General features: G+C 40.7%; 1 protein-coding gene across 2 annotated transcripts in view; it reads right to left on the reverse strand.

Moving 5' to 3' along the window:
• The window catches only part of TENM4 (teneurin transmembrane protein 4), a 1,707,472-nt gene that overhangs the window by 115,410 nt on the left and 1,567,619 nt on the right, over positions 1 to 24,443 (reverse strand). For both annotated transcript variants that reach the window (XM_069070949.1, XM_069070950.1), the window contains one exon: positions 23,191 to 23,407. In XM_069070949.1, the coding sequence (XP_068927050.1) occupies positions 23,191 to 23,407 (217 nt within the window). The remainder of the gene's footprint in view (positions 1 to 23,190; positions 23,408 to 24,443) is intronic.

The raw sequence follows: 24,443 nt of genomic DNA on the forward strand, positions 1-24,443 counted from the left end.
ATCCTTAAGGATTTTTAAGCAGAAATGTGACATGTCAAGATCTTTGTGTAAGAAAGATTATTCATCAGTGGTATGGAGAATGGATTGGGATGGGGGGAAGGGTGGTGGTGGTCTGAAAGAGAGTAGAGAAGGAAAGACCCATTAAGAGGCTATTGTGAATTATGCAAATAAAGTGACTAAAATGTCCATACCCCAAGGAAGCCATAGATAAGAAAATAGTCCTCCCCTACTCCAAAATATTTATAGTATCCCTTTTTGAGACAGCTAAGAATTTAGAAACAAATCTGATGCCCATCAATTGGGGAATGGCTAAACAAACTGTGGTCAGTGAATGTAATGGAATACTACTGTGCTGTAAGAAATTATGGACAGATATCTGTGAACTGATGCACAGTGAAGTAAGCAGAACCAAGAAAATATTATGCACAGCTCCAACAATATAAATGGAAAGATCAACACAATAAAAAATTAAGAGTAATTATAACAAAATTATAAAGATCAAGTGGGACTCCAGTGAAGAGATACAATATGACACCCTTGATCTGCCCCTTTGGGGAGGTGGGAGGTCCTTTGCTTTCATACACTGCCCATTTCTGGACTTTCTCAATGTCTTAATCAGTTGTGCTGACTTTTTTCTGCTTCTGGAAAATTGTATTTATCATATTGGATGGCTCTTGGAGATGGGGAAAGGACTCCATGGGATGTTATGGTGATATAAGAAATATAAATCATCAATAATTTTTTTAAAAGAGGCTATTGTACTAGTCTCACCATAGCATCCCATGGAGTCCTTCCTTTCCCCATTTTTGTTATAATTTTGTTTTAATTTTATATTAATATAGATAATATAATATAGATACAAGGTATCTAGGAGCAGAATCTGAATCCAGATCTATTGTACCAGGCCATCTCTAATGAGATGCTCATCTTAGAAGTTACAGACATTATAGTTTTGGAACAATTAATGCAAGTCACCCATGGACTATTTTCCTGTGACCAAGTCTGGCTCCTTCACTTTTTTTCTGAGGCCTCATGGGATTAGAGCAGGATGAGTCATAATCTTCTCATACTCATAGTATCTTGTAGCAAGATCCCCTCAGGAGAACAACTATTAAGAGGTGTTTGTTTGCAAATATCTCCTGCAGAGTTTAATTTTCTGGAGATGCTAGACAATGCTGTGAAAACCAGATATTAATAATAATAACTCACATTTCTGCGGGTCTTTATGGTTTAAACAGTGCATGACTCACAGGAACACCAAGAGAGAGGCAGTACAAGTGGAATTATCCCCAGTATACAGATGAGGAAACTGAGTCACATAATGAATTTAGAAGACTGACTTACTCTTGACTTGGCAACTTGCATCTAAAAAAGCCCCAAATGGCCCAGAGAAAGATGGCTGAGGTTCTTTGCCTCTAGCTTTGGAAGCAGCAGGAGAGGACACCCACTTTTGAAAGGGTCAGCTCTGGATCCAAGACAGAATCATGACATCTTAGAGGGGGAAATGGTCTTAGAACTTTAATTCACTCATTTTTAACTGATGAAGGGAGTGAAGCCCAGAGAGATTTAGTTCTGAGTTTCACATTTCTGGAAGGGAATTGGTAAGCTGGATCATATCCAGAAGAGGGTGACCAGGATGGTGAGAAAGAAGATTATACCATATGGAGAATGAAGGAATTGGGGCTGTTCACTCAGTGGGGGAATGAATGCTCTCTTCAAGAATTCGGAGGGCTGTCATATGGAGAGGGACTGGGCTTCTACTTGTCCTCCAAAGGCAGAACTACAAGCCGTGGGTGGAAAGGGCAGATCTTGACTCAGTCAGCGTTAAGAAAACCCTCCTTATGACAAGAACTAGACAAAAGCGGTAAGGGTTGCATGGTCTCCAGTCCTCTCACCATCCTGGTCACCCTTCCCTGAAAGCGTTCCAGCTTGTCAATGTTCCAAAATACAAATTTGCTCTCCTGGCTTCCTGTGTTCCTCGACACAGCTGAGCACTGGGCCTCTGTTTCTTTTATTGACTTATACATTTCGAATAAATCTGTCTTTCTTCAGTGTCAAGTAGCTCTTAGCCAAGTCTACCTGCCATCTCCCCTCATGCCCTCCCAGGGACTGTAACAATTGCTTTATTTACACCCTATGAGGAAAACTGGCTCCCCCAAGGCACATATTTTCCAAAGAATAGTAATAAAGAGGCCTGGACAGCATGCATAAATTTGAGGTCTGTTAAAAAGGCCTGAGTCTCAGGCCCTGCATGATTAGATCCTCAAATCTTTACTTCCCTTGGTGATAAACCTGTCCCTGTTTAGGGGGAAAAACAATTAACACCAGGCTTGTAAGCAGCTGGCCTCTCCAGCGTCAACTTGTCCTTTCTAGAGGCAAGATCGACTACCCACAATGCATCAAGCCCCCCAGGAATCTGACTAATGCTAATTTCATCAGCCATTTCCTTCCCAAAGACCTTGGTCTCAATGCAATTACACGGCAAGTGAACTAAGTAGTGTGGCAGGTTCCTCATCCCACCTGGGAGGTCTCCCGATCTATTTATGTGAAATTATCTCTCCTGTTAATGGGGAAGACTGATGCCATCAATCATACTTCAACGGCGCTAAAATATGTTTCCTGTCATTAAGGAAAATGGAATTGCTCATTGTTTAAACTACCTCATTTTAAGCAGTTTGCAGGATTTAGAACTAGGGATAATACACAGAAATCACCAACTTCTTCATTTTGCAAATGGGGAAACTAAGTCTCAGAGAGGGTAAGTGTGTTCCCCAAGGTCAACCAGGTATTAAGTTTGAGAGCTGAGATGTGAGCTGCAGTCATGGGATCCTAGATTTAAAACTAAAAAAGACCTTGGAAATGGTTTAGTCTTATGCTTTAATTTTATAGTGGAGGAAATGGATGAGAGATTTGGCCAAACAGATAAACAGTAGGGCCAGTTTTCAACTAGGGCCCTCTGACTCTGAATTCTATTCTGTTTCCACTTGGTGAATCAGGAATAGATCTCTTCTCCCTGCCCCATATTATCTTCCATATTTCCTTTAACAGTCTAACCCCCTAGGTTTTCAAGGTCCTACAATAATCTCATCTCTAGGGGCAGTTTCTACTTTTGGTTTGTCTCTGCCCCTCCCTTTCCTGGCTACACACACACAAGTCTGTCTTTCCTCTTTACTTTTCCTTGGAGATTTTCCTATAATTGATAGAATTCTAAATCAGGCCTGGATTGGTCTCATGTAACCTCCATGAAAGCAGACTAGAGAAGAGGAAATTTTAGATCAGCGTCCTATGAAGTAACTGTGCATTCAGAAAGAAGATTAAGTTGACTTCCACCCATTCCCCCGTGGGCAATAGAAGGCCTCTAGCCAACACAGGCATGTGGCCAAGTCCCAAAGCAAAACACAACCATCCTTTTTTTTTTTTTTTTGTCTCAATAGAGCTTTTCAGAAATAAGAACAACTGCATCTCAACATTTAACCATTAGAGGAAAAAAAAGAGGCGTGGGAGTGACCTTTTAGAGAAGGCACCAGAAATGTATCCCTCGGTTTTCTTTGGTTTAGCTTGGTTGGAAAACACTGAACCTATGGGGGACCCTCTGCCTCCCTCAGCCTAAGAAATAGGTCTGACAGCATCAAAATGGCAGACCAACTGGGTCAGTCTCCATTTGTCTAGCACAAGAGTTTCACTATCTTTCTCACAAATGTTATACTTTTGTACTTGTACTGCATAGCAGAAGTGTCAAACTTGTGACCCGTTGACCCTACACAGCTTTGAATGACACTCCCAAGTATGACCCGAACCAGATTAAAATGTAACTGAGAAATATTTAACAGAATAAATAAAAAATAAAATAAACATAGATGATGTTAATATGTGGCTTTAAAAGTCAAATGTGGACTGCAGGTGGATCAGTGGGTAGGGTGCCAGGCCTGGAATCAGGAAGACCTGAGTTTAAATTCAGCCTCTGACATTTGCTGGTTGTGTGACCCTGGGAAAGTCACTTAACTGCTGTTTGCCTCAGTTTCCTCAACTGTAAAATGGCGATAATAACAGCACTTATCTCCTAGGGTTGTTGTGAGGATCACACGAGATGATAATTGCAAAGCCCTTAGCACAGTCTCTGGCACATAGTTAGTATTATATAAATGTTAGCTATTACTATCCACGGCCAAATAGGTGGCCCCCATTCCTAAGTTTGACACCACTGCTGTAAGATACTTTAACTGTACTTTACACAAACTAATAGTATATTGGAAATGGAAAGACTAATGGATTTAGAATGAGAAGGCTTGGGTTCAAATGCCAAATTTTGCTACTTATTTATTGCCTATATGACCCTGGGCAAGTAATTTCTCTTCTTGGGGTCTCAGTTTCTTTTTTTAGCAGAATGAAGAAATTGGACTAAATCTTCTTTCCTTGTTAGTAGAATGAGATAGCGGTAGAATAATAAAATATCACGAACTAGCAAAATGTCTAAATTTAGTATCTGGGATTGCTTGGCTTAGCCACAGCAAGGCCATTCTTGGTAAAGAATATTAGGGGGCAGTGGGAATAAGGGATGAGAGAAGTAACAGAGGCTGGGAAGAGAAAGTAAGACACTGAGGGAAAGCAGAAAGGAAGGAGGCAACAGTCTGTTAAATTGATCATTTTTATATGTAGCAAAAATTTTGCTGATTCATATATATATATATATATTTTCCCTAGACCATCAGCTGTAAAATACTGGGTCAGATGATGTTTGAGGTCTTTTTCTGTTTAAATATTCTAAGGTCCCTTTCAGGTCTAACCTTTGATTTTATGTGTTCTAATACACTATGTTCTAAAGGTCTTCTTCTAGGTCTAACATTCTACTTTCTGTATTCTAACAGACTATGTTCTAATGGCCTTTCTAGATCTAACATTCTATTTTCTGGGTTCTAACAGTCTATGTTCTAATGGCCTTTCTAGGTCTAACATTCTATTTTCTGGGTTCTAACAGTCTATGTTCTGAAGGCCTTTCCAAGTCTAACATTCCATTTTCTGTGTTCTAGCATTCTCCATTCTAAAGATCTTTCCAGGTCTAACATTCCATTTCCTGGGTTCTGACAATCTATGGTCTGAAGGCCTTTCCAAGTCTAACATTCCATTTTTGGGTTCTACACTCTACATTCTAAATCTCAGGTCATCATTAACATTTCATGTCCTAAAGGACTTCCTAGCTCTAATATTCCATGTTTTATGTTGCAGCATTTTATGTTCTAAATCTCTTCTAGATTTAACATTCTATGTTCCATGTTCCTTTTTTAGCCCTAATATTATTCATTGATTCCATGATTCACAGATATATTTTAGTTCTCAAATTCTGATTCTGTCATTCTAAGGCTTGAAAGTTCTTTGAAGATTAAGAGGAAATTGCCAAAAATATATCAAAAAAATAAAATGCAGCTAACCTCATACAGCCCTCTGCAATAGACAATACTGGAGACTCAGTGCAAGTGTTTGGTACATGTTGGACAGCTGGGATGCAAACTGTGCAATTAGCCTGGGCAGAGACTTGCCAATAAACCTAGCACCAGAATGACTGGTGTCAGACCAAGCAGGAGCTCAGCCCAGTGATATTAGACCAACTGTACCTTCAGGAATTTGCTGCAGCCATTTCTCAAGGAGGGCTGACGGACTCAGAATCAGGGAGAAAAGTCTGAAATATGACAAATGAGCAAAAGGAGCCCTTTCCTCAAGCTGATGAGATGGGGAGGCCACAATGCTGACTGAGAATTGATGATAATAGTGTCTCACGTTTGTGTATTACAAAGCACTTTGTACACATTAGCTTACTGGATAATAACACTAATGATCATTATAGCTTACATTCCCCACCATACTTTAAAGTTTACAAGGAGCTGGCCTTATAATAACTCTCTTTTACAATCACTGCAACAGTGCAAGTACTATTATCTCTATTTTACAGATGAGGAAACTGAGGCAAACAGGTTAAGTCACTTACCCAGGGCCACACAGCTGATAAGAATCTGAGGTTGGATTTAAATTCAGGTCCTCCTGACTCTAGGCCTGGTACTCTAACCACTGTGCTACCTAGCTGCCCAGTCAAGAGTCCTTCACTCTGTTGCTAATATTCTGTATGACCTTGGGCAAGTGTCTTCCCTTCTCTGGCTTCAGTTTCCTCTTCAAAATCAAGGACTCAATTTAGACAATTACTAAAGCCTTTCTACAGGTTCTGGCACTCTATAGGTTCCTAACAGCATAAACAGAGTGTAAAAGGTCTTTTCAACCTACTATCATTTGAACAAAGAAGTAAATAAGGAAAAAAACCCAAAAATCTGTTCTGGATTTTTAGAAAGTATAGCTGCTTTGATTTCCTTCCAAACCCCCAACCCCCTCCCCTTGCAATCTTGCTGTACAAATGCATATACAGTTTTAAAATAATGCTGGCAATTAAGTCCAATGTTTTATTCAGTGCACATTACTTAAGCTGACGAAGGAAGATGATGGGAAGAAAACTTTAGCTTTCCATTAAAATTTTTTTTAAATGAAAGCAGCTAATTAAGCTGGTATTCAAAGGATCTGAATATTCATTTTAGGATTTAAGGTAGGAAATAATAATTCTAGACTTTCCACGTTTGAAAAGTATTTGTTACTAGAATGTCACTATTGGTTATGTAAATAGCCCCAATGCATTAAGTGTATAACAGATTTAAGCTCAAGACTCTTTCAAACTCCTTTTTAAAAAAAACAAAACAAAACAGGATTTTGCTAATTCAAGCATGGTGGAAGATAATCTGTCTAACGTTCTCAAGTCCATGATGACAATTGTGTCTTCTCTTCAGTTTCTGTGGAGCTGCTGACCAGTGAGATGGGTTTGGGACAATGTGCCCACCTTCAGGGTACAGGATGTGCCCTTTTCCATATCTGTGTCTAGTCACCTCCATTTTGTAGGCATCTACAAATGTTGGTTGCATCGAATGGAATTGTTGAACTGATCAGATCTTGACATTGTTAGCCATGTTGTCTTCTAAAACCCTTCTGGCCTCAACTTCCTGACAGTACACTCCCAGGGTCCTGACCAACATTTATAGGCATTTCTCCTTTTGTCTCTCTCTTGGTTCCTCTTCATTTCCTCTCCTTCCCCCAAACTCTTGAGGTGAGAATCATAGTTTAATATCCAGCTGTCTCAAAAGAGCCATACTAACAGAAGGGACCTTTGGAAGGGACCTTGGAAGAAGAAATGCTCTAAGTTGACCCTCCTAATCTCAGGTCTTTCATGAGCCACATCTTCCATTCCTTAGTGTAGGACCCATAGTTTGGGTCTTCTAAGGCATGTTTGAATGACAAACGAGCACATGGTTACCTGACAGCCTTCTCCTCTGTACCATTGCTAAGCTCCTTCAGATGATCAAGACATGACCTTGGATAAATTGTAACCTACCCTGGACTCAGTTTCTTCATCCATAAAATGAAGAAGCTGGACTAGATGACCCCTGAGGTCTTTTCCAGCTCTAACTCTATGATTCCATGGACCTAAAATGTGGATATGAGAGAGCTTCATATGTAAGCCCTGCTTTGAAGGATCAGCCAGTGTTGGTCTTTATGAGGTAGTAGGCTGCCATGGAGAAAAATGCCAGATTAGGGGGCAGAATAACTAGGTTCAAGTCCAAACTTGGGAACTAACTAGTTGTATAACTCTAAGTGAGTCATTTCCCCTTCTCCGGCCCTCGATTCCCTCCATTATAAAATTCCTTTGAGCTCAAACATCCTGTATTCCCATAATAGATTGTAAACTTGGCCACTGAATTTGGAAGCTTTGGACTGAGCCATTCTCTGAGGGAATATTTATCCATTAGGTACAAGAGGAAGGATGAAAGGCAAATATGCCTGTTTGCCCTCTTGTGTAACAACTACTTTTGTCCAAAGGTATTCTGTGGGAGAATAAGGAATTGGGCAGGCAAGGGTTAGTTGTGGAGCCTCATGGGCTGCTGAGAACAACAAAACTGCTCCTGACATGGAAGAGGAAACTGGTCTTCAGACCTTAGAGAGGGAGGGAAAGCCAAAATTTCAATGGGAGTCAATAGAAGTCAATGAAGTCAATAGAAGGGGAATTCTGAGAATTTGGGTCAGACTGTAATTCAGTAGGAGCTAGGACAAGCATGAAGTGTCAGGGCAAATCCAAGAGAGGGAAAGCCAGGAAAGCTGGATCAAGATGGTAGCTCTGAGGCAGAATAGTATTGTAGAGATATCAAACACTTGGGTTTTAATCTCAGATCCATCACTTAACAATCTTCTCTTCTATTCTCTCAGCTTCATTTTTTGCTTTGTAAAATAAGCAGGTTGGACTAGAAGATAGCTTAAAAAAAAAGAAACTTCATATATATTCTTTTTTTTTTTTTTTTTTTGCTTTTTGGAGGGCAATTGGAGTTAAGTAACTTGCCCAAGTTTACATGGCTAGTTTTTTTGTGTGGGTGTTAAGTGTCTGAGGCCAGAACCGAACTCGGGTCCTCCTGACTCCTGGGCCAGTGCTTTTACTCACTGTGCCACCTAAGACGCCCACTTCATATACATTCTTAAAAAATACCATCTTTTGTTTCTACATTACTTCCATTTCACAATATATCACTCCCTTGCCCAGAGTGTCATCCCTTATAACAGATAAAAAGACGAAAATGTAGCCCAATGAAACTAATCAACATATCAATTAAGTTCTGATGGTATATGCAGTGTTCCACACCCACAGTCCCCACTTCTGCAAAGGAGAGAGGGAGATACCATCTCCTACCTCTTCTCTTCTCTGGAGTCAAGCTTGGTCATTATAATTTCACAATACTCAGATTCATTTTTTGTTAACTATGGTGGTGGGAATTTTTCTGTTTAAATGATTTAAATCCTTCTATATATTGCTTCCTGGCTTTGTTTATTTACTCTGTATCATTCCGTATGTCTTTACATGCCTCTCTTCTTCAAGGTCATCAGGGGCAGGGATGGGGATGAGGAGGTTAGTACAGTAATATTCCATTCCATTCACATACCACAGTTTGTGTAGACATTTTCTAACTGATGGGCAACTAGATATGTTAAGATCCTTCCCAAATTTTCTGGTCTAAGAGTTATCCACTACGTGACAACATAGCAGATTCTTGCATGGTTGTTGCCGTTCAGTCATTTCAGTCATGTCTAATTATTTGTAACTCCATTTGTGTGTTTTGGTTTTATTTTTTTTTGGTAGCAAAGACACTGCATTGGTTTGCCATTTCTTTCTCCAGCTCATTTTACAGATGAGGAAACTAAGGCAAATAGTGTTGAATGACTTGCCCAGGGTCACACTGCTAGTAAGTATCTGAGCCAAGATTTGAACTCATGAAGATGAGTCTTCCTAAGGCCTGGCATTCTATCTACTATACCATCTAACTGGTACTTTTCTATAATATATGTCTGCAGTGTACCTATCTAATCCTTGGAGAGAGTAAACCTAACAGAAGCCAGGATCTATACAGCTATCACACAACAAAATTCCCAGTGGTATCTGATGCCAGACCCCAAACACAAATAACACACATTACTTTTTTTTCTTTAAAACCATACAACCCCCCCCCCCAAAAGGGTTTCTAGCCAAACTTCTCATAACATATTTTGTATTGCTTTTCAATTTTTGCAATAAAAAACATCTCCTAGGCCTGCTAAAACTTGACTCTACGCTGGGGATCACTCTGGATGCATTCATTTCTAGAGCCTGTCAATTCTTCACTGGTTGGTTTTCTTCTCTGTGGTCCCTTTTCTCCCTGGCTGCCCCCAGCCCCCAAGCAAAAACAAAACCAAAACCCTACAGCTTCCCAGGAGCTAAGCCAAAGATCATTATCATCTTACTTCATTAACTTCAACATAGTTGAGGGACTTTTACAGCCAGCTTCTAAAAATTCACTGATCAATTATCCAATCTGTGGATTATCCAGACCCACTGCTTGCCTTTTATTCTCTCATTAGTGATAATCTGACTTTTCACTGATACCTTCCCTGGGGGTAGAGGTGAGGTGAGGTGGTGTTGTTTGAGGACAGGTACTTTTCTAGCTCAGTCATAATATCTCTTCATGTCAGTCTTATTGACTAACATTTATTAAGCACCTACTATGTGCCGGTCACTGTTCTAAAGAAATGTATAAGATAGGCCCTACTTGCAGGGAGTTCAAAGTCTAATGGGAGTGGCAACCTGCAAATAACTGTACAGATAAAAAACAGGATAAACTGCAGATAATCACCAGAGGGACAGCACTAGAATTAAGGAGATTGGGGAAAGGGTTCTTATAGAAGGCAGGATTTTAGCTTTTATCTGGATGGTTCAAGTAGATGCATCCATACTTTTCTGGTGCCTGGAGGCTAATAGTTAATAATAAACCAAGCCTCCAGGCTGGTGATGGATTCCTTTCCCCAGCCTTCTCCTACACTCCTGCCGATCTCAAGCAATGTCCATAGAGCAATACAGGAGTGTGTTGGTAAATGTTTAACAACCAAGTTCTCAGAAAAGCATGCACACAAACTTTTAGGTTTAATCTGCCTTATTATCACTTTCTTGAGTCTGGACAATGAACAAAACAATAGATTGAGCTCTGATTTTGTAGCATTTGCCCATTTCTGAGGTGTAAATTCTCACGCTGAAAATTTAACAATAGTCTGGAGTTTGAACCCCTGGGTCTGTAAATAAGTTTTATCCCCATACAAGATTATGAACTGTGAAGACTGTTTCTTATTCATATATGCAATTCCCTCAATCCTTGTTCTAGTACACTGATTACAGTAAGTAATTTATGATTTGTCTAATTGAATTAATATTACAAATATTGTTATCCACAACTTCCTGAATTCAAATCTGGCCTCAGACACTTGCTAGCTATGTGACCCTGGGCAAGTCACTTAACCCTGTTTGCCTCAGTTTCCTCATCTGCCAAATTAGCTGGAAAAGGAAACGGCAAGTCACTCCAGTATCTCTGCCAAGAAAACCCTAAAATGGGGTCACAAAGAGTCAGACACGATTAAAACGACACTAGGGGATACAAAGAAAGATAAAAACCAAACCAAATCAAACAACAAAGAGTCCCTGTTTTCCAGGAACTCACAGCCTTGCTATGTGACCTTGGACAAGAAGCCATGTCACCTTTCTAGAACGCAGTTTTATGAGGTGGGACTGGATGATGTCTTGGATCTCTTCTAGCACTAATTTAATCTTATGTTCTTTGTTTTAACTGTTTAATTTCTCAAGACCCTTCCTCCTCTGCATTCTATGTTCCAAGACATAAGGGTCCTTCCAGCTCTACCGATGGCCCCTTCTACCTCTGCCGATCTGTGTTTTTTTGGTTTTTTGTTTTTTGGACTGGAGTTTATGTTAATCCTTTAAGTGATTGACAACTTGGTACCAGTTAACACACAAAGCAAATGGCAACAGTAAGTGGTTTTGAAATCAACACAAGGATGATCAAGTGGCCAAAGAGAGTTCATCAAACTGATGTGAAAAGACACTCCTCGAATCCAAAATTTAATCCATCGACTTGGCTTTATCATCATAAGCCCTCATTTCAATGTGGATGGTGATTTTTTTTTAAAAGAACATGAATTATAAATACGTGCTGGCATTCTGGAAAAGATAAGTTCTTTACACCTTCCTCCACCCTCCATTGGAGTAATTCATCTTTGTCTTTTTTTGTTTTTCATGGTGATGAGGTGACTTGTCAGCTCAGCTTGTTCTTAAAAAGCAAGACGCTAATGCAATAATAAATTCAATCAGAAGCTGGCTGTCAGGAGACCTGTGTTTATTTGGACTCCATTAGAAGGTGCCCATTGTTCGATCCCTTTAAAAAGGGGCCTCAGTAGTATCTGATACCCAAGAGGAAGAGAGAGGGGAATATATTCCCATAACAGTATCTCTAGTTAGAATCACAGAAGACTCGAGAATAAAAAAAAAAAATCAAAGCACATCAGAGCTGGATAAGGCCAGAGCACTTCAAAGAGGATCAGGACACAGAGGGTAGAATGCAGAACCTGAGAGAGGCCTTAGAACACAGGGTGGTAAACCAGGGATAAACAGAACCTTCAAAGTTACCCAGTTCAACCCTCTCATTTAACCTTTGCAAACCTTAAGGTGCTATATAAATGTGAGACCTAATTATTACTATTAATCAATCAATAAACATTTATTAAGCACCTACTAAGTACCAGGCACTGTGCTAAGTGCTAGGGAAACAAAAAGAAACAAAAGGCAGTTTCTGCCCTTAATGAGCTTACAATTCAATGAGAGGAATTCAGTCATTTTTTCAGTTGTGTCTGACTCTTCATAACTCCATTTGGGGTTTTCTTGGCAAAGATATTGGAGTATTTGCCATTTCCTCCTCCAGCTCATTTAATAGATGAGGAAACAGAGGTAAGGAAGAGTTGAGTGAGTCACCCAGGGTCACGTAGCTAGTAAGTATCTGAGGTAACATTTGAACTCAGGTCTTCTTGATTCCAGGCCTGGCACTCCATCCAGTGAGCTATCTAGTTGTCCCTAATGGATTAGGGGACAACATGTAAACAAATATATACAAAGCAAGTTATATCCACTGTAAATAGGAAATAACTAACTGAGGGAAGATGATGGAATTAAGAGGGGCTGGGGAAGGTATCTTATAGAAGGTGGGATTTTAGTAGGGACTTAAAGGAAGCCAGGGCGGTCAGTAGAAGAGATGAGGAAACAGTGACTGGCAAGTTAAGTACTTGCCCATGCTCATAATGCTACTAAGTGTTGGGGTAAGATTTGAACTCAGGTCTATCCTGATTCCTAGTTCTCTACTCTTCCCATAATACTATGCTGTTTCTGTGAACGACACTGAAAAAGAATTATGTGAAATATATATTTTAACTGATCTCCAGTTTTCCTTATACCCATCCTAACACCTGAAATTTATGTTTTTATGGCTTCAAAATTCCTGGACATCTGACATCTGGAAGGAGAGTAGAAAAGGGATGGGTACCAGCATCTAATACAAAGTGAACTTGGATGTGGGAGTCAAAAGATCCGTGTACAAAGTCAGGTTCCAACACTAATTAGAAGGATTGTTTTACTCCTCTAAGCCTCAGTTTCCTCATTTGTAAAATTGGGATGAAAAAAATGACACTTTAAGGTTTGCAAAAAGAACCATTCCCAATTTCATGGGGGGAGGAGTAAAGCAGTTGAAATGGTAGGTGTGGAATGCTTTGCAGCCATAGAGAGTTGTTAAAGGTGAGAGATTCTTATAGAAGACTCATTAAATCTCTATTCCTTGCCTGATTAAAACTTGGTACTGGAATAGAGATGAACATAATATTCATGTTTATATATAGCTTCTTATAAATAATTAGGAAGACACACAGCTTCTAGTGCACTTGTAAAGTGTTATTTATCACCTGTTTCTTGATGATTGTACTGTGGGGTTAGGGTCAGCTGAGGCCACAGAAAAAGATGAAGATGTCTCTGAAGTTCAGTTCTTGTTAATTATACCATGTTACAATGACAGGTTTATAGATGCGTGTATGTGTGTGTGTGTGTGTAAGTCACATAAAAGTAAAAATATTGGACTGAGAACAGGAAGAGATCTTTGGGAACACCTTGCTCAGCCCCTCCTTCATTTTACAGGGAAGGAAACGGAAGTTTATATAGGGAAATAGAGTCACACACCCAGCAGATTCGAACCCAAATTATGACCCTGAAGTCAGTGGTCTTTCTAATACTCACTACCTGAGGAGGGTAGTTCTCGACTGGCAAATCAAAGGGAGAGGTTCATTTGGAAGAAGTAGATTATTACCAGGTCTAGATAGAGTGGTGAAATTAACTTATCAGGCAATTTCAATTACATTCAACACAGCTGAGAGCAAATAGCGAGTCCCAAAGGGACTTGTGAGCATTTAAAATAGTTGTCACAGCATCCTGTGCTAATCAAGATGATGCATTTCACTTAGAGGAGAGGCCCTTAGGCCCTTGCTAGGTACCTAGTTACCCTAAATTTACACATGATTCTAGCACGATGGGTGAACGGGGTTTCCCAGTCCACAAAAGCTGACAAAGGAATAATCTGACTGACTGAGGCCAGCAAACTAATGGCAATAGCAAGGTATGGTAATTATTCTGACATTAAGGGAAGAAGGCAGAAAAATCTATCAGAAGAAGATGTAGTCCCTGACCTGAGATTTTAAAGCGACAATTCATATTTGTTGGAACAAAACTGATGAGCAGCTTTGGCAAACAGAGTAAAAAGAACAATGGATTCAGAGTCACAGGGCTGGGTTCAAATCCAGAATATGCCACTTACTGACTATACTCTCTGTGCCTCAGTTTCCTAATTTGTTAAATTAAGGGGTGGGGTTTGATGGACTCCAGTCCCTTTCAGCTCTAACTAGAACTGTAGAACTTCCTAAGGGCCAATAACTAGCCTGCTTTGATTATATTAACCAGCACACTCCTTAGTTCAGTGCTACCTATATCCATTCAGACAAGGAATCATAAAATCACAAGATTCAGAACCAGAAAGTGTTATCATAGGCTAGCTCTGAAAGAACTTCTATTTTCCTTTCCTTAGACTGAGCTGAAATTCCTACATCTTCCAACTCCTGTGCCTTCCCAGTTACACATCTTTTTCATATGCTGTTCCCAATGGCAAGAATGTTGTCAGAACCCAGCTGAAGTACTGGGTGAAGCCTCAGGACCCACATTTTAGGAAAGGCATCATTGACAAAACTGAGTATGTTGATAGAACTGTGACTGCAACATAAGACAACTGGAAACCAGGCTAGACGAGGACTGGCTGAAATAAATGGGGACATTCAGCTCATAGAACTAGGAAGATGTGTTAGAGGTAAGGAGTGTGTGTATGTGTGTGTGTGTGTGTGTGTGCATGCATGTGTGTGTGTGCATTTGTATGTGTGTGTGCATGCATGTGTTTGTACATGCGTGTGTGTGTGTAGATAATAGTTGTACAGAAGTATGTAAAGGGTTGAAATGATGAAGAGAAATAAGATTTATTTTGCTAGGAGAAAATGATGAAATTTCTAGGGGGGAAAATACCAGCTCAATGTAAGGCAAGACCTCCTAACAAGAGAGTTGTCCCAAAGTGGAATGGGGCCTAGCCTGTTGTGACAAGCTGGATGGCAGCTTTGTAAGGAATGTTGTCCAAGGACTCCTATTCAGATACGGGCTGGACTGGATGACCCTGGAGGACCTTTTCAACTCTGTGTAGGGACCACCCTCTCCATCATTACCTGCTACTCAGTCTTTTCAATTCAAATGCCACCTTCTCCAGGAAGATCCCCCCTGCCCAGCTCTTCCTTGGCAATGAAAAGATCTCCTCTTACAATTTCCCAGAGAATTTCGTTTTGCACGTCTCTAATATACTCATTATCTATCACTGAGAATTTTAATGAAGTGGATATGCTTATTAGACCATAAGTTTCATGAGTTCCAATAAGGACCTCGTCTTACCTAAACTTCACATATTCTCCATCACTGAGAACAGGGCTGTGTGTATGTATGTTCTCTCTCTCTCTCCCCCCACACACACATATACACCCCCTTTTTTTTTTTTACACGAGACTTGTGATTTCACTAGTATAGAGAAATTATAGTGAGGAAACATCCTCAACCAACAACCTACTTGCTTTAAATCTTAAAAGACTTTAGGAGTTGACAGGCCACAGAGAGGCCGCAGGATTATAGGTCTAGGGCGGGAGCGGATCTTATCAGCCACCCAGTCCCACCCCTTCATCTTATAGATGCAGAAACTGAGGTAGAAGGAAGTAAAATGAATCCCCCAGTCAGTCCTGTCTGAGGCAGGACTCAAACCCAAGATCTTCTTGATTTCAAAGCTGGCTCTCTTTTCATTCCCCTGAGTCATAATTAACAAATGTCTGGTTAACCGAATTGGTTATAGTCCTAACTACTGGGAGAATATGGCATTTTTAGTTTCACTTCTCCAGGACTGCTCTCCAAGTAGTTTACAGAATCATGAGATTTAGACCTGGAGAGATCCTGGGGCTTATTTAATTTAATGCTTTTATTTGTATAGAAGAAAACTGAATCCAGGGAGGTTCACCAAGTTTATGCCAATAGTAAGGAGGATTTAAGCCTAGCCTGGGTTTTTTGACTCCAAATCCAGGACTCTCCACTCTCCCATGCTGCCTGTATGCAGTAGTGGTCCTTGGTTCTCTCAGGCTTCTTTTCTCCTCAGTTAACATACTGAGGGCCATTCTGCATGCTGAAAGAAGATGCCCAGATCCTTCACTGAGATTCCTGAGTGCTGCTGGGGGACAGCTATAGGTGAAGACAATTGGACTAGTTTGGTCTGGCCCTCACTGGGACTCTCTGGAATTTCATCCAGGGGATGGTGCCTGTAAAATGAATGACTTCTCCAAGAGAAGGCACAAATTATTGCACAGAGAGCACGGAAACAATACAAGGTTTTGTCAGCCCTTGGAGAGACTTGTTATACATGGACACGATGTCAGACCCATGTATAACTAACCTTCCTGCTTACTATGAGTTCTGCTCTGTGGAGGCCTGTCATCAGATTCCAATTTCTGGCTAACAAGGCTCTTGCTCCCAGCAGTCTCTTGGCTAAGACAGGCAGAGGCTAGCCCTCCCTAGGCCCAAACTGTCATGAAAAAAGCCCCCACGATCTCTTCCCCTCCCACAATGTCTTTTCTTAGAGGACAAATATCTATTAACTTCACTTCCTGTTAAAGAGGTTAAATTGGGAGTTGTCTTATTTTCCCCAGGTTTATGTCTTAAAGGAAAAAAAAAACATAACAACTAACAAATAAGGAATCTGGTGAAAGGTTTTACTAGTATAACATTTATGAAAATCAAACTTGGCCCCCAATTCCCAGAACAAGCTTAAAATGGGCCATCTCTTATAAAGACCAATGTTCATGATACTATACACGGACATAGGCTTGGCAGTTGCATAGCCCTGAGGAGTTCTGCAGACTTTGAGAGCTAGAAAGGACCCCTGTTATTGGAATACAGAAAGTTACAACACAGAGTTTTCAAGTTGGAAGACACTGTAGAGCTGGTGTTCTTCATCTGGGATCCACAGACCCTCAAGGGATCCATGGACAAGCTTCAGGGGGTCAGTGAACTTGCAAAAACATGACATAATTTTCAGTAGCCTCCACCAGAAAGGCAGCATTTCCTTCAATTATTTAAAAATATAATTTTGAGAAGGAGTGCACAGGCTTCATCAGATTTCCCAAGGGTAAAAATTGCCACCTTAGAGCATGGAAGATCAGAACATAGAACATAAATTGTTGGAACCTACTACTACTACTACTACTACTACTACTACTACTACTGCTACTACTGCTACTGCTACTGCTACTGCTACTACCACTACCACTACCACTACTACTACTATGCTTTAAAGTTAACAAAGTACCCGACAAATATTATCTCATTTTATCTTTGCATCAACCTGAGAGGAGGGTGCTATTATTATCCTATTTTACATATAAGGAAACTGAGGCAGGCAATGTTTAAGTGACTTGCCCATGGTCACACTACCAGAAGGTGTCTGAAGCAGAATCTGAAATCAGGTCTGTCCTGACTCCAAACTGAAAGCCTAGCTGTATCACAGAATGATGGAATTTGAAGACACCGTCAGACACAGAACATAAGAACACAGACACAGAATGTTAAGGCACCTTCGAGATCATTTAGTCCCACTCCGTAATCTTACAGATCCAGAGAGGGGAATGACATATAAGGCTGTTTTTTTTTTCCCTTCTATTTTCCTTCTAGCTCAGCTATTGGTTTTGAGCAGGTTTTTGTTGATGTGGAAAGAAATTCTGAGCGGGCTTACAGTTTATCAATGTTCCCCCAGCACGGGCTGTTTTCCTTCCTCCCTTGATGGGTGTCTTGCTGTCTGTCGGAGCTTTGGCTGCACGGGCAGTGGTGCATAATATTGAATGTGGCAAATGTAAACATACACCATAGATTATATTATTATTTGTTGAGCTCTGACAGCCTGCTCAGTGTTGTACAAGATGTACTGAGAAATTCGGCCTCAGCCCTGGGGGCTTGCAATCCCTTTCAGGCTTGCAGAATGAGAATACTGGTTGGATGGGGACAAACGAGGAACCAGCCAAAACAATGTTCAGACACCACAAAGTGAACAGCAAATGACTAGCAACCAAAAATTTCCCTGGCATGTTTATTATTTATAGCTCCAATTTAGTAAAAGGGCATTTAATCCTGGAAGGCCTTTGGGTAGAATTACACTTTTAAGTAACAGCCGGGAGCTTGTCATCAAGGAGGGAAATGGGGAGAAAGGAGCCAGCTAGGTTCTGTTTGTTGGGGAAGGCTACCAGGAAAGAAGGGACCCCTGCTTCTGGAATACAGAAAGTTACAACACAGAGTTTTCAAGCTGGCAGACACCTCAGAACTGCGATTGTACTCCTTCTAATCCTGGTTCTTCTCCTCTTAACTCACTTGAAGAAGGTCACTTTCTATCTCCAGCCTCAGTTTCCCCTAAGTGCCTGCTCTATGTGGGTTTAACTAAATGAGTTTAACCTAAATCATCTTTCTATTCTCTCGCCATCTCCAACATCTGATGTTCTAGAAGTTTAAAGGAATCCATCATCTCTCACATTCTTTCATGAGAGCGCTCACTGGTTAATGACATTCTATCAAACAACAATAGGAAGAATTTAGAGAAATTTGCTAAGAGTCGTTTGCGCTGACAGTGTGATGCAAGCAGAGGAAAGTGAACGATTTACACAATGACCACAGCACTGAAAGCCATCCTGTCTCTGATCCATGCAGTGACCAATCTTGACCCTGGAGAACTGATATACTGAAACACACCGGCCTCTCAGGAAAGAGGTCTCGGACTTCAGGGGCAGAATGATTCACAGCTAGCATGTTGGTTTGTTTTGATTTATAGGGAAGGGGTCTACTGGGGGAGTGGGTGGGTAGAGAAGTAACAGTAATGTTAAAAATGAATAAAATATTATTTTAACATATATGCCTTCTGGCATTTATTCACATATAGAAGGTGTGTATGTTTTTATTCTAGCTATATTTCCTATAAGAGTAATAAGCTCCTTGAGGGCAGGGACTAGTTTACTTTAAAAATTTTTATATCTACTCAGCTGATGGCTGGACCTCACATATCATGATTCTTTTTTTTGCTTAAGTTGATACAAATTTCTCTAAATTCTTCCTATTTGTTTGGTAGAATGTCATTAACCAATGAGCACTCCCATGAAAGAATGTTAGAGATAATGGATTCCTTCAAACACTTATTAAATATCTATTACATGTAATATCTTGTGCTGACTAATGAGGAAAAAGGAAAGAGACAGAGATTGGACTTATGATTCCTTCTGTGCAGGGAACTCCCAGAGGACAAAACTCCCTCTTCTGATACACATCATCATTTTCTTTGCAATTTAGTCTTAGTGAGATGCCCACAGCACCAATAATTTTATTGGCTTGCCAAGAATCACACAACCAGTATGTATCAGGGGCAACACTCAAACCCAGGACTTCCTAGTTCCAAAGCCAGCTGTCAATCTATTATACCATTGTTGCTTCTCACACAATTAAAAAAAAAAACCCAAAAGGAAATAGATATATAAAGCACTTTGTTTTCAAGCGGCAAGGGAGATAACACATGCATACAGATAAATATAATATATAATAGAACAGAAGCCTATTAAATTGTAAAGTCCATAAAGGTAAAGACCAGGTTTTAAGATCTTTGTTATCTTGTGCTTTTCCTAGACAGTGCTGGTTTACACCTTTGTCCAATTTGTACTTTACCTTGTATGATTCTACCCCTTCATGTCATAGCTCTCCTCTTGGCCCGGAAGCCCCTTGAGTGTTGTTTCCCATCACAAATCCCACTCGTTGAACAAAGGGCATTTGCGCACAATAGATGCTTGAAAAGCAATTGCTGAATTTTAACAAAGAACATCCCCTAATATGATGCCATTCTTACAGAACCATGCTATATTTTTGTATTCATCTGCCATTGTCCACCTTTGAATCCATCTTTTTAAATAATCTTTTAAAAGTTAGGTTGACCGAACAATTCTGTGTATATATCCATCTATATCTTGAGCCAATTTTCCTTTTTTTCCACATTAGAGCTATGTATATTTGGCATCAGAAACTCCTGTACCCATTTCCCAAGAATTTTGTTGTTGTTCAGTCATTTTCAGTCATGTCCAATTCTTCATGAACCCTTCTGGGGTTTTCTTGGCAAAGATACTGGAGTGGTTCGCCATTGCCTTCTCCAGCTCATTTTACAGATGAGTAAACTGAGGCAGTGTGAAATGACTTGCCCATGGTCACACAGCTTACAAGTGTCTGAGGTTAGATTTGAACTCAGGAAGATGAGTCTTCCTGACTTCCAGACCTGACACTTCATATACTGCACCGCCTAGTTGCCTTGAATTCTAAGAATACCTCCTACAAATTTTTCTACATTATATAAAAATTGTCTTCAATATTTAAAATGATAATAACAGCAGTCATCTATCTATCATTTCTGAAGGTACCCTGACCACTGAGAAGCTGCAGAAGGAAGGACTGAATAGAAATGAAACAAAGAAAAGGAAGGGACTGTATGAACCAAGAGAACCATCCTATCCATGCTGAGCTGGGATCTTTTCAGGTACCTTTCTGGATCTGCTCCTAGATCTTGTTGGGGCATCTCTTGGTTAAAGAAGTTGTTCATGTGGTGGTTTGCCTTGGTCGCATTACCAAAGCCGGACCCTGGGAGGCAAGCTACTCAGAGCTCAGGAAGAACAAGGGGAATTAGTCTAGAATAAATTGAGTACCTAAAGGCATTTCTTGTAGCCTGATTCTTTTTCCTTAAGACACTTTTCTTTTCCCTGAAGGCAAGACCCTTTCAGCAATCTCAGACAGTGACATCAGAACATTCTCTTCCCCTCTTTCTCTGTGAAGGCAAATTTTCCCCTATGAAGGCATGTTTGATTTTTTTTAGAAAAGGTCAAAAGGTATTTGGAGGCCAGTATGGTAAATAATTGAGCGACTGTTCAGTCAATATCATTTTGAGCAAAAAACAATTTCTGGGCATCAAATATTAATTTATCCAAGGGTTCTTAAACTGCGATCTGTGAACTTAAAAGACATTCTGAGAAGTATATTTCAATATGATTAGCTTCCTTTGTAATCCTATGTATTTTGTTTTATTTAAAAGCATTTAAAAGCCTTATTCTGAGAGATCTACAGGCTTCACCAGACTGACTGCCAAAGGGGATTTATAACACAAAAAAGGTCAAGAATTCCTGATTCAGACTGATTTTCTTGCATGGCACACAACTGAAGCTAGAGAGTCCTTTAAGGTGGCACCCCCTAATTTGGAGTCTAATTTCTGGTATGTTTATCTGAATGTCTCGTGACTTCATCATTACACCTCATCCTTTATAGTCAGAAAGACTAGATAGTTATTCTTAATAATAACCATGGGAATCTACTGAACAGATGGTCACAGCAAATGATACTCAATAAGGCACTCCACACTTACATTGCTAGATGTGTTTTTATTATCCAATGGCTTTGACTCTAAGTAGAAACCCTGTTGAAGACTTCTTGTCAGATCAGTGAACAGAGCAGGGCAAAAATAAATAGCTCATGATGGTGCCCGAAATAGTCTGAAAGCATATCACATTTTGAGAAGGATAAGACTATTAAATTAACTACACACCTAGAAAAGTTACTTCTAAGCATGTGAAAGGGAAGGCCATGATTATACTACTGATGAGATTCCCCCAAGGGCTAACCAGGCAGATTCTAATTCTAGAGAATTACAAAACCACCATTTGTCAGTCTTGGAAGGGATTTTATGTTGAAAACAGAAAATAGGACCTCAGAGTGAGAAAGGAGCTTAGAAAAGAGGACATTAGAAGACCAAAAGTCAGAGCAAGAATTGACCTTAGGAGGGGAATCAAGGCCAATGCATTTATTTTAAAGAGGAGGAAAATACAGTAAGATTACTACGTCAAGGCAGCTGGGTTGTCCACTGGATAAGAGTGCTAGGCCTGGAGTAAGGAGGACCTGAGTTCAAGTCTGACCTCAGACACTTACCAGCTGTGTGACCCTGGTCAAGTCACTTAACCCCATTTGCCTCAGTTTCCTCACCTGTAAAATGATCTGGAGAAGTAAACAGTAAATCACACCTGCACTTTTGCCAAGAAAAGGGGGTCTCAAAGAATCAGACACAACTGAAAAATGATTGAACAACCATGTAGGCCTCTTTGCTCTTGGCTTCCTCATCTGTCTCATAGGGACACAGTTCTGTGTTCTTTCTACTTCATAATTTGTCTGTCTGTCTCTCCAAGCTGCCAGAGCAGAGTCAAGCTGTTATCTGGCCCGTTAAGCATCAATTAAGAAACCAAGCAGCCCAGGATGTGATGAGGAGAGTTCAAGCAGCCAGATATTCCAGCAGTCACTTTGACAAATTATTCTGTGTGGCTCCAGCAGACAGAACTGGGGCCAGCGGGCACAAGTTTACAGAGAAGCGTATTTCAGCTCAATCTAAGGAAGAACTTTTAAGACTCAGAGCTGTCCAGCAGTTGGATGGGGATAATGAGATGCCCTTCGATGGAGGTGTCTGAGCAGAGGCTGGAAGACCTTTAGTTAGGAATGTTTCATAAGGGACGGCTGCAAGAGAGCTGGGGGCGAGCAGGGGAAAGAGAAGGGCAGTGGGAGGGAGAGAAGGTTAGATTAAAGGATCTTCAAAGTTCCTTCCAAAAATAGAGTCCTGCCCTCCTTGCTAGGCAGAAATAGTCCTTGGCTGTTAATGCCTGCAGAACTCCTATTTTAATTGGAGGCAGAGACAAGACTTGGTTGTTAATAATGGGAGCCTCCCATCTGTTTTCTACCTGAAGGTCCCTAGGGCTGGTTGGTTGTTGTCATTCTAATCCTCTCCCTAGGGTATTCCTGCCTGGCCCTGTGAGGACTGAGGTAGAACAATGTGGTGATATGAGCCCAGGACTTTTAACCAGGACTCCTGGATTCATATCCCAGCTCTGACATTTACCAGACATTATCACGGTCAAGCAAACTTTCCTGCTATGAGCCTTCATCTGCAGAATGGGCACAATCATTCCTGCATTCCCTGCCTCACAGACAGGGTCATGGTAAGGAAAGGGCTTTGTCAAGAACCACAGACCCAGGCTACTTACCCTCCGTCAAAGGGATTCTCTCCAGGAACGATGTGGGTACTGTCCTTTCCCACAAGGAACTTGATGCGGTCATAGAAGGAGCGCAGATTCTGCGAGGACACGGGGGCCTGTGTCTCCTGGATGATGTCCACAGGGTCGGGTGAACCAAGGCACAGAGCATTGACGTGACACTGGGGCTGTAAGCAGCAGTCAGGGTCCATGCAGTCCACCAAGCCATCTGTGGGAAGACCAGAGGTATCACGGATTTATTATGGGTAGGCCCCAAAACTCATGGGATGTCGGTGGAAAAACTGGGACTGAAACCCAAGACTCTTCAGTGTAATACGTTAACTATACATGTAACTAAGCCTGTAATTATAGCAGGGCCACTAGGTGGCACCATAGCGCACAGAGTGGGGGCCCAGAGTCAAAAAGTCTCATCATCTTGAGTTCAAGTCTGGACTCTGATATTCATAGCTAGGCAAGTAACTTCACCCTCTTTGCCTCAGTTTCCTTATCTGTAAAATGAGTAGGAGAAGGAAATGGCAAACCACTCCAATATCTCATCCAAGAAAACCCCAGAAGGGATCACAAAGAATCAGATAAGAATGAAATGACTCCACAATAACAACTAATAATAATAAGTGGGAGTCATGATCATCTCCACTTTACAGATGAGGAAATTGAGGCTCAAAGTGATAAAAAAAAACTTGCCCAAGGTTATACAACTATTAAGTGTCTGAGGCAAGACTTGAACTTAGGTCTTGTTAACTTCAAGTTCTTTTCTATTCACTTTGCCAAATGCATGTGGCCTGGGCCAGAAATCTTAAAACATCATATTTACAAGCAAATAGAATAGTGGTAATTTCTATAAAACTGTAGTGGCAGCCACACTGGCATCCCCAGGATGGTGGCTAGCACAGGTTCTTAGATCTGCTTTACTAGGAAAGATAGCTGCTTAAGGGGTCAACAATCTTTTTAAATTACATTCACTAGTTCTGGAGAAAAGTCAGCTCCCTGAACTTCAGAGAAAACACAGAAAAAGTACAAGCAGAGAAATAAGGACCAACAAACAGGCCTCTGAGTCCCTGAATCAACTACACACTTTACATACATCCCTGGATCAAGAGAGCCTTTACATCCCAGCAGGCAGGATCTCGAGACTCTGAGGTAATCACAAGAACCTTCTCATAAGTGAGCCCCCAAAGCAAAATACCAACTCAGACAGTGTGTGTGTGTGTGTGTGTGTGTGTGTGTGTGTGTGTGTGTGTGTG

The sequence above is a fragment of the Petaurus breviceps genome, unplaced genomic scaffold (assembly GCF_028583685.1).
Source record: "Petaurus breviceps papuanus isolate PSGF00001 unplaced genomic scaffold, PetGlider_PUasm1.0 90823, whole genome shotgun sequence".
Taxonomy (NCBI): domain Eukaryota; kingdom Metazoa; phylum Chordata; class Mammalia; order Diprotodontia; family Petauridae; genus Petaurus; species Petaurus breviceps.